This window comes from Balearica regulorum, chromosome 1 (genome assembly GCF_011004875.1).
Source record: "Balearica regulorum gibbericeps isolate bBalReg1 chromosome 1, bBalReg1.pri, whole genome shotgun sequence".
NCBI lineage: Eukaryota > Metazoa > Chordata > Aves > Gruiformes > Gruidae > Balearica > Balearica regulorum.
Window position 1 is genome coordinate 82701158 of NC_046184.1, and position 14968 is coordinate 82716125.

The window sequence follows — 14968 nt, forward strand, 5'->3', positions numbered from 1 at the left end:
ACCCTTATGGTTGAAAAGAATAATATATACATATATATAAAATGTATTCTATATATTTTGCATGATATTATGTCTGGTTTATGTATTACATGTGTCACATGCAATATGTAGTACATTCTAATATGCATATCATACAGTATGATGCGAGGCATTAATGGCTGCCTTTGCTTTCATACACATGCACACATGTGAATGCAGAATATACACTTAGAGTTAAAACAAGAAAGACTTTTCCTTGCAGGAAAACTTGCCAATAGAATCTGAAAGCATCCGTTTCCCCTTCTTACCCACTGGCAGCATTTGAAACATTTTAAAGTTAGATGTAAGGCAGAGCTAATTAAAAAAAATGAAATGCTCTGGGAAGCAAAATGTGCATCTTAAGATGCAAATCTCTGGTCCCTTGGCAAACCCAGCACTGCAGGCCAAGTTACGTTTTTTGCATTGCTAGCATAAGTTGCGCTCATAAAACCTAGTGCATGCAAAAGACATTGCTGTGCCTTCTATCCATGAAATACCAGGAACTGGCTAGATCAGTAAAACAGCAAAAGCATCTCTTCAAGGCTAGCTGTTTCTCCCCTCATTTGAAAAGTCTGGAGTATGCTGTTGGGTTTGTGCAGATGGCTTAGGGAAGTTTGTATCCGTGCCAATCTCAATCTCGAATGTTGACACACTTACTCTGGGGCAATTTATGCCTGTGACCTGCTAAATCAGTGAAATCTTCAGACAGCACAGGTGCAGCTGTCTGTGGTTGAGGGTTTTCAGCAGTGTCAACAAAATACCAACATGCAAACTTCCCTCAGCTATACAAACGCTTCAATAAAAATGCAGTGGAGTCAATTGCTCTCACATGCCTGAATACAGAACTGGATATCTGAAGCATAAACTACATCTCATTAAACGCTATTGTGTGGAGATAAACTGAGAAGATAAATGAATTTACTCAAATGTGCCTTGCATCAGAAGGCACTTACCACTATGAAGATTAAGTTGGTACTATAAAAGCCTATTAACATCAGGGCACTGGCATCAATAAGGCTGAAATAAGCTCAAAACAGAGAACCTCCACCAAGCCTGTTGATTTCTTTAAGTCTATTTTTGATAAATGGTATATGGTCACAAGTAACGAAGAGCTTTTAGATCTATGCACCTTTTTTAAAAACACAAACCAAGAGGATCTTTAGCATGCCAGGCGCTGCAAAGAAGGAAGGCATCTGGTTGCTGACTTTCCCCTACAGCTGCAGAACTCACTGTGCTGCTGGGTACAGCGTTTCCATTATTCAAAGGCAATGGCATGGCAGGCGTGACTGATCCCACAGCCAAGGGCACTGCGCTGGCACAGGAACTAAGGGCACAGCTTGAGCCAGATGTTTGTAGCCCCTTTAACCGTTTACTCCCTGCCGAATCCTTCAGCTGAAGCAGGGCTTCTCTGCTAGTGGAGTAGAAAGGCTAGGTTTCAGAGCAAATATTGGCTTTAAGAAGTCTTCAAACACAGAGAAAGAAATTCACGAGGGAGTGGGGGATGACAGCTAGCACTCCACGGAATAAAGCTAGAACATTTCTGGCTGCACACGGTAATGAGAAACAGCAAATCAGGACAGAAGAGCCCATTATCACAATCATTCTGTTTACGGTATCACAATTCACAGTCTGGCATGTAAATGCTGAATAGATCCAGCTGCTAGTGGGAAGACGGCTGTGCAGCAGCTTGCAGCTCTGTGTCTGGACCCAGGATAACAAAACTGATCACACCTCTGTCAGCATTTTCTTCTCTTTATAACCCTGGTTGTTGGGAGGAATGAAGTTGGAATATTTCATGGACTCCAGGTCTTCTGCTTCCAGGAATTCAGATTTGCTGAGAGATTGATTACTGTCACCCTTCTTGGGCTCAGAGAAGGGTGACTGCTGCTGGCCGCAAGTGACGTGGGTGTACTGGCATTGCTCTTCATGATCAGTCTCTCGGTGGTAGAAGTAGTTGAAGTTGGACACGATGACAGGGACAGGGAGGGCGATGGTGAGCACACCCGCGATGGCACACAAGGAGCCCACAATCTTGCCACCAATTGTCATGGGATACATGTCCCCATAGCCCACGGTGGTCATCGACACCACCGCCCACCAAAAAGCATCAGGGATGCTGGTGAACAGGGAGTCAGGGTCATCAGTCTCTGCAAAGTAGACAGCACTGGAGAAGAGGATCACCCCAATGAAGAGGAAGAAGATGAGGAGGCCAAGCTCCCTCATGCTGGCCTGGAGAGTCTTCCCCAATATCTGCAGCCCCTTGGAGTGCCTGGAGAGCTTGAAGATCCTGAAGACTCTGACCAGGCGGATGACCCTGAGGATGGCCAGGGACATGGCTTGCTGCTGGCCGCCATTGTTGCTGCTGCTGCCGGGCTGCTGCTTCTGCTGCTGCTGCTGGGCCAGCTCGGTGCCCAGGGTGATGAAGTAGGGGATGATGGCCACGATGTCGATGATGTTCATGATGTTGCGGGAGAACTCGGGCTTGCTGGGGCAGGCGAAGAAGCGGACGAGGAGCTCAAAGGAGAACCAGATGATGCACAGGGTCTCGATGAGGAAGAAGGGGTCGGTGAAGAAGGGGCCGGCGCCGACGGCGGGGCGCAGGGGCTGCGGAGTCCCACTTGGCGGCGGAGGCAGCAGCAGCAGCGCCTCGTCGCCGGGCGGCGCCGCCTCCCCAAAGCCGGGCTGGGGGCCTTTGGGCTCCTGGCGAAACTCGGGCAGGGTCTCCAGGCAGAAGATGACGATGGAGATGAGAATGACCAGCACGGAGACGATGGCGATGGCCCGGGCCGGCCCGGAGCTCTCGGGATACTCAAAGAGCAGCCAGACCTGGCGCTGGAAGTGGTGCTGGGGCAGGGGCTTCTCCTCCTCTTGAATGAAGCCCTCGTCCTCTCGGAAGGTCTCGATGGCCTCCTGGCCCAGCTGATAAAAGCGGATCTCCTCCAGGAAGATGTCGAGGGGGACATGGACCGGCCGGCGGAGCCTCCCCCCGGACTGGTAGTAGTAAAGGATGGCGTCGAAGCTGGGCCGGTTGCGGTCGAAGAAGTACTCGTTGCGGAGCGGGTCGAAGTAGCGCACCCGGCGGCTGGGGTCGCCCAGCAGCGTGTCGGGGAAGATGGAGAGGGTCCGCAGCTGCGTCTCGAACCGCAGCCCCGAGATGTTGATCACCAGCCGCTCGCTGCTGCAGCAGCTGCCGCCGCTCCGCTCGTCGCCCGGCGCCTCCGCCTCGCCGCCGCCCGCCCGCGGGGCCGCCAGCGCCAGCGGCTCCTCCGCCCGCATCCCGCCCGCTCTGCCCCGCGCCTCGCCGCCGCCACCGCCCCGCTCCCTCGCCTTCAGCGGGCGCCGCCGCCGCCTGCCGCCATCCGCCCGCCGCCCCGCCGCCGCCGCCCGCCGCCCCGCGCCCCGCCTGTTGCGCCTTGGTGCGGCCGCGCTCCCCCGGCGGCTCCGCGGAGCTCCCGGCGCGGCGCAGCTCCTCCTCCGGCTCCGGTGCCGGCCCCGGCTCCGGCGTGCTCTGCCCCGCGCTGGGGCACCGCGCTGCTGCACGGCGCGCCCGGCTCTGCCCTCCCCGCCGCGCACACACACACACGCACACACGCACACACACGGGAGCGGGGAGAGGGAGGTGTACGAGCACGCACACACACGGTTACACAGAGCGAGAGGGAGAGAGGTACACGCAGACACACACAGACGCGCGCAGAGACACGCACCCGTGAGCAGAGGCAAGCACGGATACAGAAAGACAGACACACGCAGATACAGGCACCGCCAGCACGGACACGCTCGGATACAGACAGATGCACGCACCCACACAGCGAGACACACACGCACCCGTGGACGTGCGCGGAGGCTGGTGCTCGCCCCCCCCCTCAGCGCCCGCCGCGGCGGCCGCAGCAGCCCCAGCCCAGGAGAGCCCGCCTTTTAGGGGTGGGGGTATCCCGCTGCGGGCTGCAGCTCTCCGGCCAGGCGCTTCCCAACAGCTTGCCCCAAGGGTGGCACCGCCCCCGCCCTTCCTTTCCCCCACCCCTCCGCCATGAAAACCTGTCCCTGCCCCTGGCCCTTCGGTCAAAACCCTGACGGGCAGAGTCAAACGCCGCCGGCTCCGGTCAGTGCTGAGCGCTCAGCCGCGGGACCCGGGGGACCTCAGCGTTGCGCCTGTCCCTGCCGCAGGCTGTAGTTGACCTTGAGCCAGTCACTCCATGCCTGTGGCTCGCGGACCTCCATTTATAAATGTCATTGCCGTGATGCAAGCACGGCAGTGGCAGCGGACCATCCACAGATGGAGACAACCTGTCACACAGTGAACAGTTCAACTGGGGAAAGACACAGGTAAATACAGTTTCTCTCCTCTCATTTGGGGTGAATAGAGTTTGCCCCCTTCTCCCAGGTACCAAACAGGTGAGCTTGCTCTTTTTTATTATTATTTTTTTACCACCACACGGTCAGCACTTAGTCTCCCGGGGAGCCAAAACTGCTTTTTGCAGGCAATCAGACTTCCAGCTCTTTTACCTTTAGAAACCTGTGGCTTGCTCTATCCATGTCACACTTGACATCTGAAAGTGTAGAAAAACTCATGACAGTGTACTGTCTCTCTCTGACAATGGGGCTAACAGGTGAGGCTGCTTCCATCCTTCCCAGGATGAAAGTCTGTCTTTCCCTTGAAAGCCCTTTGTCAGTGCTAAATATTATTAATCAGGCTTTTATCATCGTAGTATCTGATGCCTTTGCTGGCTGTGAGCCATATGCTTAGCCCATACTATTTCTTAGCAGCACAGATCTAGAAGAAAACATTCCCCTCTTTACCCTTCTTCCCAATTCCTCTCTGACTAGCTGGCAATACTCAGTTACTTCAGGCTCTGGACATTTTGACCAGCTGACTATGGCTGCCTTGTTTGGCTCTGTCCTCAGGAAGGAGGTGAATATGATTTAAATGTCGCTTAATCCTTTTTCCTTTCTCACTCATTAGCATTGAAGATGGCTGTTGCAAAAGGAAGCATATTTTTTCATTTATATGAAGATGGCTGTCACACAAGGAAGCATATTTTTCTTTCATATTATACATAATTGGGGTATGGCAACCAGATGAAAAATGCTTTGCTGGAGAATATACCTTTTCTTTAAAAAAAAAAATGAATCAATGTTTATCTTTGTGATAGTAAAATGCTTCTTGCTGAGATTCCTTTTCAATTATTATAATGAATTATTCATTCACAGGAATATTTGAATCATAATTATCATTTATTTATTCACGTGGTTAACGATTCAGAACTCCCTTAAAAACAGCTTTTGGGAGGGATGGAAAAGCTCCTGAGGTTTATAAGAGGATACAGGGCATGTCTACATTGCAGTCACTGCTGTGATTGAGCTCATCCTGTACTGAGTTTAAACAAGCAAGCTTCAAAGAGCATAGCAGAGACAGTGTGGAGCTCCACAATGGTTTGCAGGATGATTTTCCAGCCCACGCAGACATTTCATGCTACCACAGCTCTGGTCTTCACGTTACCTGAGCTAGCGGTGTTATGGATAGCTCAGGTGCCTCCACACGAGCCGCAGTCCCATTCACCCATGGCTACCCACTCTGCTCACCTCCTACCAGTCCATCTCTGAGTAGGCACCCAGGCTGCTATACGCCACCTGTGCTTGCTCCTGAAAGCCCTGAAGAAGTCACTGTATTTCCTTCTGTGTACTCACGCTGCACCTCACACGCAGTATTAAACCCATAAGCCTTTGCAACGTGCAACTAAACTCTTTTTAGCACACAGCCTGTTCCCAAACTGATCTGCACCACGCTGCCTGTGCAGCCACACCCCTCACTTCTATATTAAGAGGCGATGCCAGCTGCCACCATTCAGCCTCCGTGCAGATCTTGCTGGGCCAGCATCTTGAGATGGTACACAATTTGCAAAGCTGGAGAAGAATGGCAAGGGAGATCCAGAGATGTCAGGGAGGGGCAAGAGGCAAACCCCAAAGCAGCACTCCAGAAAGCCACACAGCAGTACCATAACACTACCTGCAGAGTTATTTGGCTGCTAGGTCTGAAGCCAACACCACAAGACCGGTGCCACCTAAAGGTGCCACTAAGCTTCTCTTTGAGGTGGTGGCTGTGTTCACATCTCCATGCTCAAGTATTGGATGCTGCTATGGTTCAAGAGTTTAGGATGACTGCATCCTCCCTCAAGCTATCATAGAATCATAGAATCATAGAATGGTTTGGGTTGGAATGATCTAGTTCCAACCCCCCTGCCATGGGAAGGGACATCCTTACTAGACCAGGTCATATTGGTCACTATATTGGTCACTGATTCCAAGATGCATAAAAGCCCTTCATAGATGATACTTGGGAAGAATTGTTGCTGTCTCTAGCACAGGAGGACACCTGATTCTGGGCTCCCATCCTACTCTAGAAGCTGGAGGGACATTGCCTCTCCCCCCTGCGCCCCAAGCCTGGCCCTTATGGGCACCTTTCAATCTATGGCACAGCAGTGTAGCTTCAACAGGCCAAACAATTCCTTGGACATCTTACGCACCTCTGAATGTGGATCAGCATTTTGGGTAACACTGCCACACTTTGGATTCCCTTTAGCTCCCTTTTGCTGGATTTAATGCACTCAGCACTGCAGCTGCCACAAAATTATGGTTATGTAGCATTTTCTCAGGAAAGCCAAACTCAGAGACCCTCAAGGTAAGCACTCCAGAACTGAGATACCCCAAGTGGGTACCTAGATTTGCATCTAGTGCACACTTCCTGCCTTTCTAGGTTTCCCAGTCACTCCATCTTCTCCTGAACTTTCCCATTCACTCCTCCATGGCTCCTGTGCTACCCCTGTCTCCTGCTTCCCACCTTCAGGTACTTTTCCCAGTTATGGAGCATGTCCTCCCTCTGACCCTACTAGTTTCTTCACTTACTTGTGGGCCAAAAGCCCCTGGTATACTTTTCATATCCCCTTTGCAAAAATCCTATTGGGACTGAACCCTGCCCAGTGAATGCTGAACATGATGGCTGACTTCCTGACTCACTAGAAGACGTTGGTCAACCAGCCAGAGATGCTTTGCTCATGTGATCTCTTGTAATACTCACCCATATCAAATGAAGAGACTGGAAGAAAAACAATCCATCATACCTGCAGTACCTTTAGTGAACTATGGACCTCTGAAGTCATGCATCACTACCTTAACATGCAGCCTAAGAGGTACAGTATAACCCCCACAGGCTTGAGGCCCTGAGGTAGAATTTATCTCCCAGGAGCCAAAATATTCCACACGTAGAACAAATAAATCTTGATGGTCTAAAAAGAGCAATAGCCAGGGAAATGAAAAAAATGTAATAACTGGCAGAGCATCCACATTTGAAATGGTCATTTACATTTATGCACAATACCAATGACAGCCAACTTCATACCTCCCTACTTACTCAGAGTCATAAATCTGTAAATGAGAGTGCTAAGCAGGAGAGGGAAGCAGAATTAGCTTATGCCCTGAAGCTGTTAGCCATACCGCTCAGAAACAGAAGTTCTCCTGTTTTGTTCTCTTACCAGAAACCAGGAACAAACCTATTTGTTTATTAACATCCTTCCAGGCATCAGAACAGCCAACTAGTATGATATCAAATGTTAATGGCTAAATTCTTTAGTGCCTTCAACCTCTTTATCCTAGTCAGAGTGAAGGCATAGGTCTGAAATGTTACCTTCTTCATCTGGCAGAATGCTAGAGACACATGCTGTGAAAGATGAGTGACTTCACTGAATACGGGAAATGAAACATTGGCTTCTGTATTCACATTACACTGTAAGAGGGAATAAAATATATGAGGACTTCTCAGGTTGTGTAACTACAGATCTCAAAGCATCAGATGGCAATAGGGTAAGTAGCGTTTGGGCGTTTAATACCCTCTTCATGTATCCATCATGCTGCAGTTTCCACCATTGTCACAATGGGCAGTGATAAGACTTGTCAGTTTTCCCAAGATAGAAGCAACCCTGACTATTCTGTGATAGGAAAGCATCCTATCTTCTCTGAGCTACTGTCTCCTTTCATTCTTCCATATAAAGTTCCCTCCTTTTTCCACTAGTTACACATTTGAAGCAAAGCCAGCAAACTAGTGGAGATATTATGTAGATGTGGCATCAGCCACAGCACAGTGAATTCACATGTGTGCACACACACATGCACACTTGAATGACTTATGTCTCTGTACCATTAAGATCACAGTTGTAATTTAGTAACAAAACTGTATAGTTTCCAATGCTCTCGTACTTACAAAATACTACACAGGCTGTCTCTACACTATGCTTTGAATAGGATGCTTGTGCCACCGTTAGCTGATGGAGGAAGAATTACACTTTTGTGACAAGTTGAAGATGACAGTCTCATTCACTACATCTCCCAGGACTATTCCTGGAGCACTCTTTTCTGTGCATTGAATGAGGACAGGTCCTGTACTGGCAAAAATACACCACTGTGTGACTAAAAATTGTGTCACCATACTGGAATAAAGGGAGAAGGGGAAGGGAAATCAGGTTGTACCAGAAACTTTGATGTGAGCATTTTCTAGCTTCTGAGTACTTACCTCTGTAAACCTAAAGTGCTTTTAATACATGTTTATCCTGGGCTTTCAAAAAACTAAAATTGAAAATAAAATCCCCCAATGTCTATCCTACACTTTAAACCTCTTTTAAACATCTTTTAAACCTCTATTTCCAAATCCCTTAAGTATTTTCCACATAAACCTGTTTTTTCTCAGATGTCTTCTAGAGAGAGAGACCCCCTAGAAGTATTCCAGGGACTCCAGGACTCTATTTATCATAGGATGAAGAACATGCTGGCCTGCCAGATGGTCACAGTTTTTAGGTTCACAACACAACCCTATGCTGTGTGAGTAAATGAATGAGTGGGACAGAAGATAACAACAGTATGCAGATACATGACCAGAAAAAAAGATGGAGGGTTTCGCAACTATTTGCTAGGCAGCTTGTCATTACTGAGGCATACAGACACTGTCCAAATTCAGGTTCTGCAGTACCAGATGCAACTCCTCTGAGATGTCTGTCCACCCTTCACTGGACTTTGTCCTCTTTTGGTTCCATTCAACCCCTTTTGCTCCTGCACTCCATCATTCAGTTTCTATCCCTTAATTAGTTTCTGTCCTACAGTGCCCGAGCTGGTCCCGAACGTTTATTCTGCCATCATGTGCCTTGGTTCCTGCCCATGTCCACTCCTCCTGTTCCCATCTTCTACCCTCTCCCAGCCCTTTCAGTTCTCTGTTCTGATCCTACCTCATTTCCCAGTCCCTTCTGCTCCTAATCTTTCTATCTAAGTCTGGCTCAGTTCCCCAAATCCCAAGTATTTCAACAGAGCCCCCCTTCCATGCAAGAGAAGGGCATTATTTCCAAAATGACAAGCAATTCTTTCAAATCCTGCTGTGGCATTTGGTACATTATGTGCAAGTGAGATTAGTCCCAGCTAAGATCAGATTGCACATGCTGCCAGTGGCATCTTTAATGATTTTTAGCTGGCAGTGTTTGCAACAGAAAATTTTACAGGGGACTTGTGTTTGCATGCAAATAATGCCATGGAGGTTTGAAAGAGCAGTACTGTAGAAAACAACAACACTATCAGTTATTCATTATCGAGCTAATATTAGCAAAGTGAGAATACATAGCTGTATGTTGGAAAAGATAAATAAGTGACATTACCTTGTAAGGGATCCTGTAACTTTCTCCTGAGTCCTCCTGTTAATGATCCACCTCAGTGCCATGTACCCAGCTAAGGGCATGTGGAAGGAGAAAGCATCTGCTTCATTAAGGTAATCGATCAAGGCCCCTTTCAATGCCAAGGTGATAAAGGGGAAGAGAGACAGACAGACACACAGGGACACAAATCAGGCATGGAGGCAATGGCAAAGACCAAAAGTCTTCAGCCACTAATTGATGGGCCATTAAGAAACTCCAGGCCCAGCTTTGGAGAGGGCCAGCCTGGCCTTTGTAACTGGTAAGGGGGAAACAACAGGAACAGGATTTGGGATGTTCGTGGCCTGTGGGACTGTGCAAAACTTGTTGAGGAAATTTAGGGGAAGGGGGGTGGACAGAGAGGAGGGGATGGGCCATGTGTGAGCAGTTGCCCATGGTGTGTGAGCACTTGTCTGACCCAGCCCTGCACCCGATCACCGCAGTCTGTCCCTTCTCATCAAACCCTCTCTCCACTGTCTCTCCCTGCAATCTCCCTCCCTGCCCCGCATCTGTCGGTGCTGTAAGGACGAGGTGCCGAAGGTGGACATGGTGCCGGCTCTGGAGTCAAGGGGGGTGCTGGACCCAGGTGGGTGCCAGGCGCTGGGGCGGGTGAGGGGCTCAGCCCAGCCCTGGATCAGGACTGGTGTGTGTGTCCCGGGTGTAGCTGCTGGGGGAAGCAGGGCAAGTGAGTGGCTCAGCAGGGCTGCAGCAGGCCGTGGGTCACAGCTCCTGGGCCAGCTGCTTGGCGGAGAGTGCTTGTGTCATCCCCCAGCCTGGGGCGCGTGGGCTGGGCGGGTGCGATTCCCTAGCAAGCTCCAAGCAGTACCAGCTGGCGAGTAGGAGGCCCTGGGTCTGGGCACGGGTGTCAGGTGGGCAGAGGGTCCGCACTGGTGTTTGAATGAGTCCCGTAAGCGTGGAGTGCCTGTGAGACGAGTGTGTGAGTGTGTGTGCTTGCTAGTGAGCACTGAGCTGGACCCACTGGTGAGTAGGGGACCTGTGGGGTGGGTAAGAGTGGCTGGAATGAACAGAGGGGCCATACTGGTATTCAGGGAATCCATGAGCATGTGTGTGTGCACTTCTGAACCTGGAGAGTGTTGTGTATGTGTCTTCACTAGTGAACTTCAATCCTGCACAGTCGGAGAGGTGGAAAGGAACTTACCTGCCTATAGCTGTGTTTTACGTGAGTCCTGGTAGCGTTACATGTGGGTGCTGTGGAAGGCAGTGCCTTGTCTGTGGCGGTCTGCATAGCCAGCTGTGTCAGTGCGTGTGTCTCTGGGATACACACTCAGCCTCGCTACTGGTTTAACCTGCAAATGAAAAGGCAGCAGCCATGTCCACTGGCTCAGGACAGAGACCTCTGGGTCTCTGGGCACATGGGGCTGGGCTCCAGTGCCCGGGCAGGAGGAATCACTGGGTCCTGGAGTACTGGCGATGGCAGCCACTTATAGCATCCCTTAGCACCCATCTCTGACAGCTTGGGGTCAGCCAGTGGAACTTCTGCTGAGGGCATCTCTACAGGCTCAAGCACATGCAGCCTGTTTAAACACTATTAAAAAGAAAAACAAAACCAGAAAGAACTCCCCAAAAAACCTGTAGAAACACGTTACATTTAAATCGTTACTTGTTACAAGTTATAACAGGTTGTTAGATGTTGCCTGTATTGTAACACGTCCTTTATTTTATGCCACCACTATTGAGAGAGAAAAATAAAGATTTTAGTGAGATTCGTATCATTCTGATAGGAAGGTCACTATCCACAAAGTAAGACACACACGCACACACACAAACAAAGCACTGTGAAGAATATCCCATCTGCACAATGATCTTCCCCACATCACAGTTCCGTTTGTCCCCAAAACAGCACATCTGTCTGTCCTCATCCTATTGACTTATAATCCCTCTGTACATGTAAATACTGTGTCTTTCAGCCCCGCATTTGCCCTGATTGTAAGGCATCTTCACTATCCTGTCTTTGAGTGGAGGGTCTCTATAAAGGTTGCCTTTCCATTTTTCTCATTAGGCGTTTGAGTGTAGGCAGTAGGCTGACCAGCTGCACACAAGAGGGAAAGCAGAAAGGAATACTGCTCCCTGGAGCCACACAGCTCTTTCTGCTTGCTCTCCCTGTCTATCCCAATCCCACCTGTGAAGCAGAGGGAGGGAGTTTGGCCTTTCTGTAACTTCTAACTCCCCTTCACAGGGATTTCTGTTCACCCCTGGAATGGAAATGCTAAGACTTCTAGAGCTCATCTGGCCAAAAAGGGGTCATGTGAAGCCCAAGATGTAAGCACTGTGTTCCTTCTCCTGCCTCTCCCTTCATCCCACTCCATGCACTTCCACACCTGACACACACACACCTTCCCACTTCCCCAGTGTCCTGCCTGTGGCCACAAAGAGCCCTGGAGAAACAGCTCTCAGGTCTGCTGCTTGTCGTCCCATCCATCTTGCATGCACAGGAGCAGCAAGGTCTTGGTTAAGCCAGTACAGCTCCTCCCACTGACGTGGAAACATCTGGTCTTCTCAGTGCAAGGGAATCCTCAGGGATTTTGGTAGTAAATCTTTGACAAGCCTCTAAGGAAATACATGTTAAAGGAATATATTTGAGCAAATTTCCTCAAGGATGGTAAAAAGCACATCATGACATCAGTACGACCTCCCTGCCAAATTTTCTGTCTCTGCTCAAAAAGTTGTAGAGCTTTGCAGCAAAATGAATGTAATAATTTTTGACAGGCAAAGCAAATATTTTCTACCAACTTTGTTTCAGAGGCAGCCAAATATTTTTTTCCTTTTTTGTTTTACCAGAAACTTTCCAAACAAAAACAAATAAGCAAATTAGCCCTGAGGTAGACAACCAACATGAAAAAACGCTATTTGAACAGTCTTAATATCAACAAGAAACCCTCTAGCTGGAACAGAGAGGGCTTTACCAGATTCTTCTAAGATAACAGTAGTATGATCATTGTGCTTAGTGACAATATATTAGTACTTTTTTCATTTAATATAGACCAAATAGGCACTAAACCAAATTAAACCCAACAGGAGAACCTGATGTACAAAAAAGAGTACACAGACTAATTCCATTCACACAGTCCTCCAATCTTAATTGCTATAAAGAATAGAAATAACTTCCCCTCCTCTTGACCACTGGAAAAATAAGATGATCTTTGAATATGAAGCAATAGGAAACAGATGTAAACATCAGCCTTGTAACATGAGCCATCTCTTCTGCTGGATGAAAACTGCTGAAGATCAGTGAGGCATTGCAGAGAAGATGAATAAAAAACATAAGGGCCACTGATAAGGTGAGGATGAAATGTCTGATAGGAATTACCCATGAAAAATGGGTGAGGTACTGGAACATGGTGAGGCACTGGCACAGGTTGCCCAGAGAAGCTGTGGATGCCCCATCCCTGGAAGTGTTCAAGGCCAGGTTGGATGGGGCTTTGGGCAACTTGGTCTAGCGGAGGGTGTCCCTGCCCGCAGCAGGGGGGTTGGAACTAGATGATCTTTGAGGTCCCTTCCAACCCAAACCATTCTATGATTCTGTGATTCTATGATATGAAAAATCTTCCTCATTCACTCCTGGGCTTTCTGGAAACCACTTGAGAAACACAAGCTTTCAGTCTGAATCAGATTTCAAGGCAATGGGAATGATGTCCATAAGTAAACAGGCAGAAAAAGGAAGGCTAATAGATAAATGATCCTATTGCTCAATAAGGCAGAGGACGTAGGGACAAAGGACAAGAAAAAGACTAAGGTATTCATTGTTTGGTTTTGCGGTGTTTTGTGGGGATTTTGCATTAGCTTTTACCAACAAAGTTTGACCTTGGGCCTCCAAGGACAGTGAACCTAATAGCAGTGTCTGTGGGAGTGAAGCATTACCCACAACAGAGGAAGATGGATTTAGGGAGCACTTAAGCCAACTGGACATACACAAGTGTACGGGATCAGTCAGGATGCTTTTTATGGTGCTGATGGAGCCTCCCAATGTCATTCAAAGACCAGTTTCTATCATCTTCGAAGGTCATGGTGACTAGGGAGAGGTTCCTGTCCTCTGAAAGGCAAATGCAAACCCCATTTTCAAGAAAGAAGATTCAGGTAGCTGCAGGCCAGTCAGCCTCACTGCCATCCCTGGGAAGGTTATAGAGCAATTCCTGCTTGAAGCCATTTCCAGCCACATGAAGGATGAGAAGGTGGTTGGGAGAAGCCAACATGAATTTATCAAAGGCAAATGATGACTGACCAATTTTTTCCCTTTTATGATGAAAAGAATGATTCACTGGAGGAGGAGAAAGCAGTGGATATTGTCTACCTTGTTTTATCAGAAATACAGTGTTCCCTCATGCTTAAATGTACATTATATAGGAAACAACAGCCACTACACTTTCCTCGCTATATATACCACCACTGTGCTACAACTTACTGAATCCTGAAAAATGTCTTAAACAGCAGTGGAAATAGAGAGCTATAGTGCAGATCTTTCTGATACAGGTCCTCCAATTTTAGGGTTTTTCAAGATTTGGAGCTTGGTAGAATCACAACTTTAAGCATTAGATGCAGTTTAAAGCTTGTGTGTTAATCTGGGAAGCAAATCTGAGATAAATTTGTTATAAAACTTCCTAGAGAGTAGGTAAGGAGTTCTAAGGAAAGGGTATATTTTCCAAGCTCCAGCTGCTCTTTGCAGAGTGTGTCTACAGCACTGATATCTGATTATTTAGCTGGAATGTGATCAACCTGGAACATTCAGGAAAGGCTCCTCAAAAGGGGAGGAAGAGTTTCAGGATCAGCAAGAGCAAAGGAAAAAAAGCAATTTCTCCTAGTCCTGGTGTCAAACTATAGATATGTAGTTTGGCACCTAACACCAAATTAAACCAAGTATTTGAGCTCTGTGCACAGCTCAAAGCAATGAATCACACTCTTTCCATGACATCTCTCCTATTAGAGCTGTCTTATCCACTTATATCCAACAGTTTCCTAATGACTGCCAAACCAAGCCTCAGCTCTTGTGAGGAGGATTAACAGCAGCACCACTCTTTTTCTTTTTTTGTTTAAAAAAAACAAAAAACCAAAAAAACCCAAAAAACCTGAACAGGCAAAAGCTGCCTGTAAAATAAAACAGGGACCTTCCTGAATCTCCCTTCTGAGTTTAATGAGATATACATACAGTTAACCTTGTATACCCTTGCTGGGTCACAGCTCGCTGTGAAGATGTCAACACCCAATGGATTATG

The 14968-nt window shown here is 48.1% G+C and overlaps 1 protein-coding gene across 1 annotated transcript; it reads right to left on the reverse strand.

Annotated features, from left to right (window-relative positions):
• Positions 1-612: 612 nt before the first annotated feature.
• Positions 613-3415, reverse strand: KCNA6 (potassium voltage-gated channel subfamily A member 6). The gene has a single exon (XM_010304966.2). The coding sequence runs from the start codon at positions 3292-3294 to the stop codon at positions 1744-1746; it is 1551 nt and encodes a 516-aa protein (XP_010303268.2). The 5' UTR covers positions 3295-3415; the 3' UTR covers positions 613-1743.
• Between the last annotated feature and the right edge of the window lie 11553 nt (positions 3416-14968).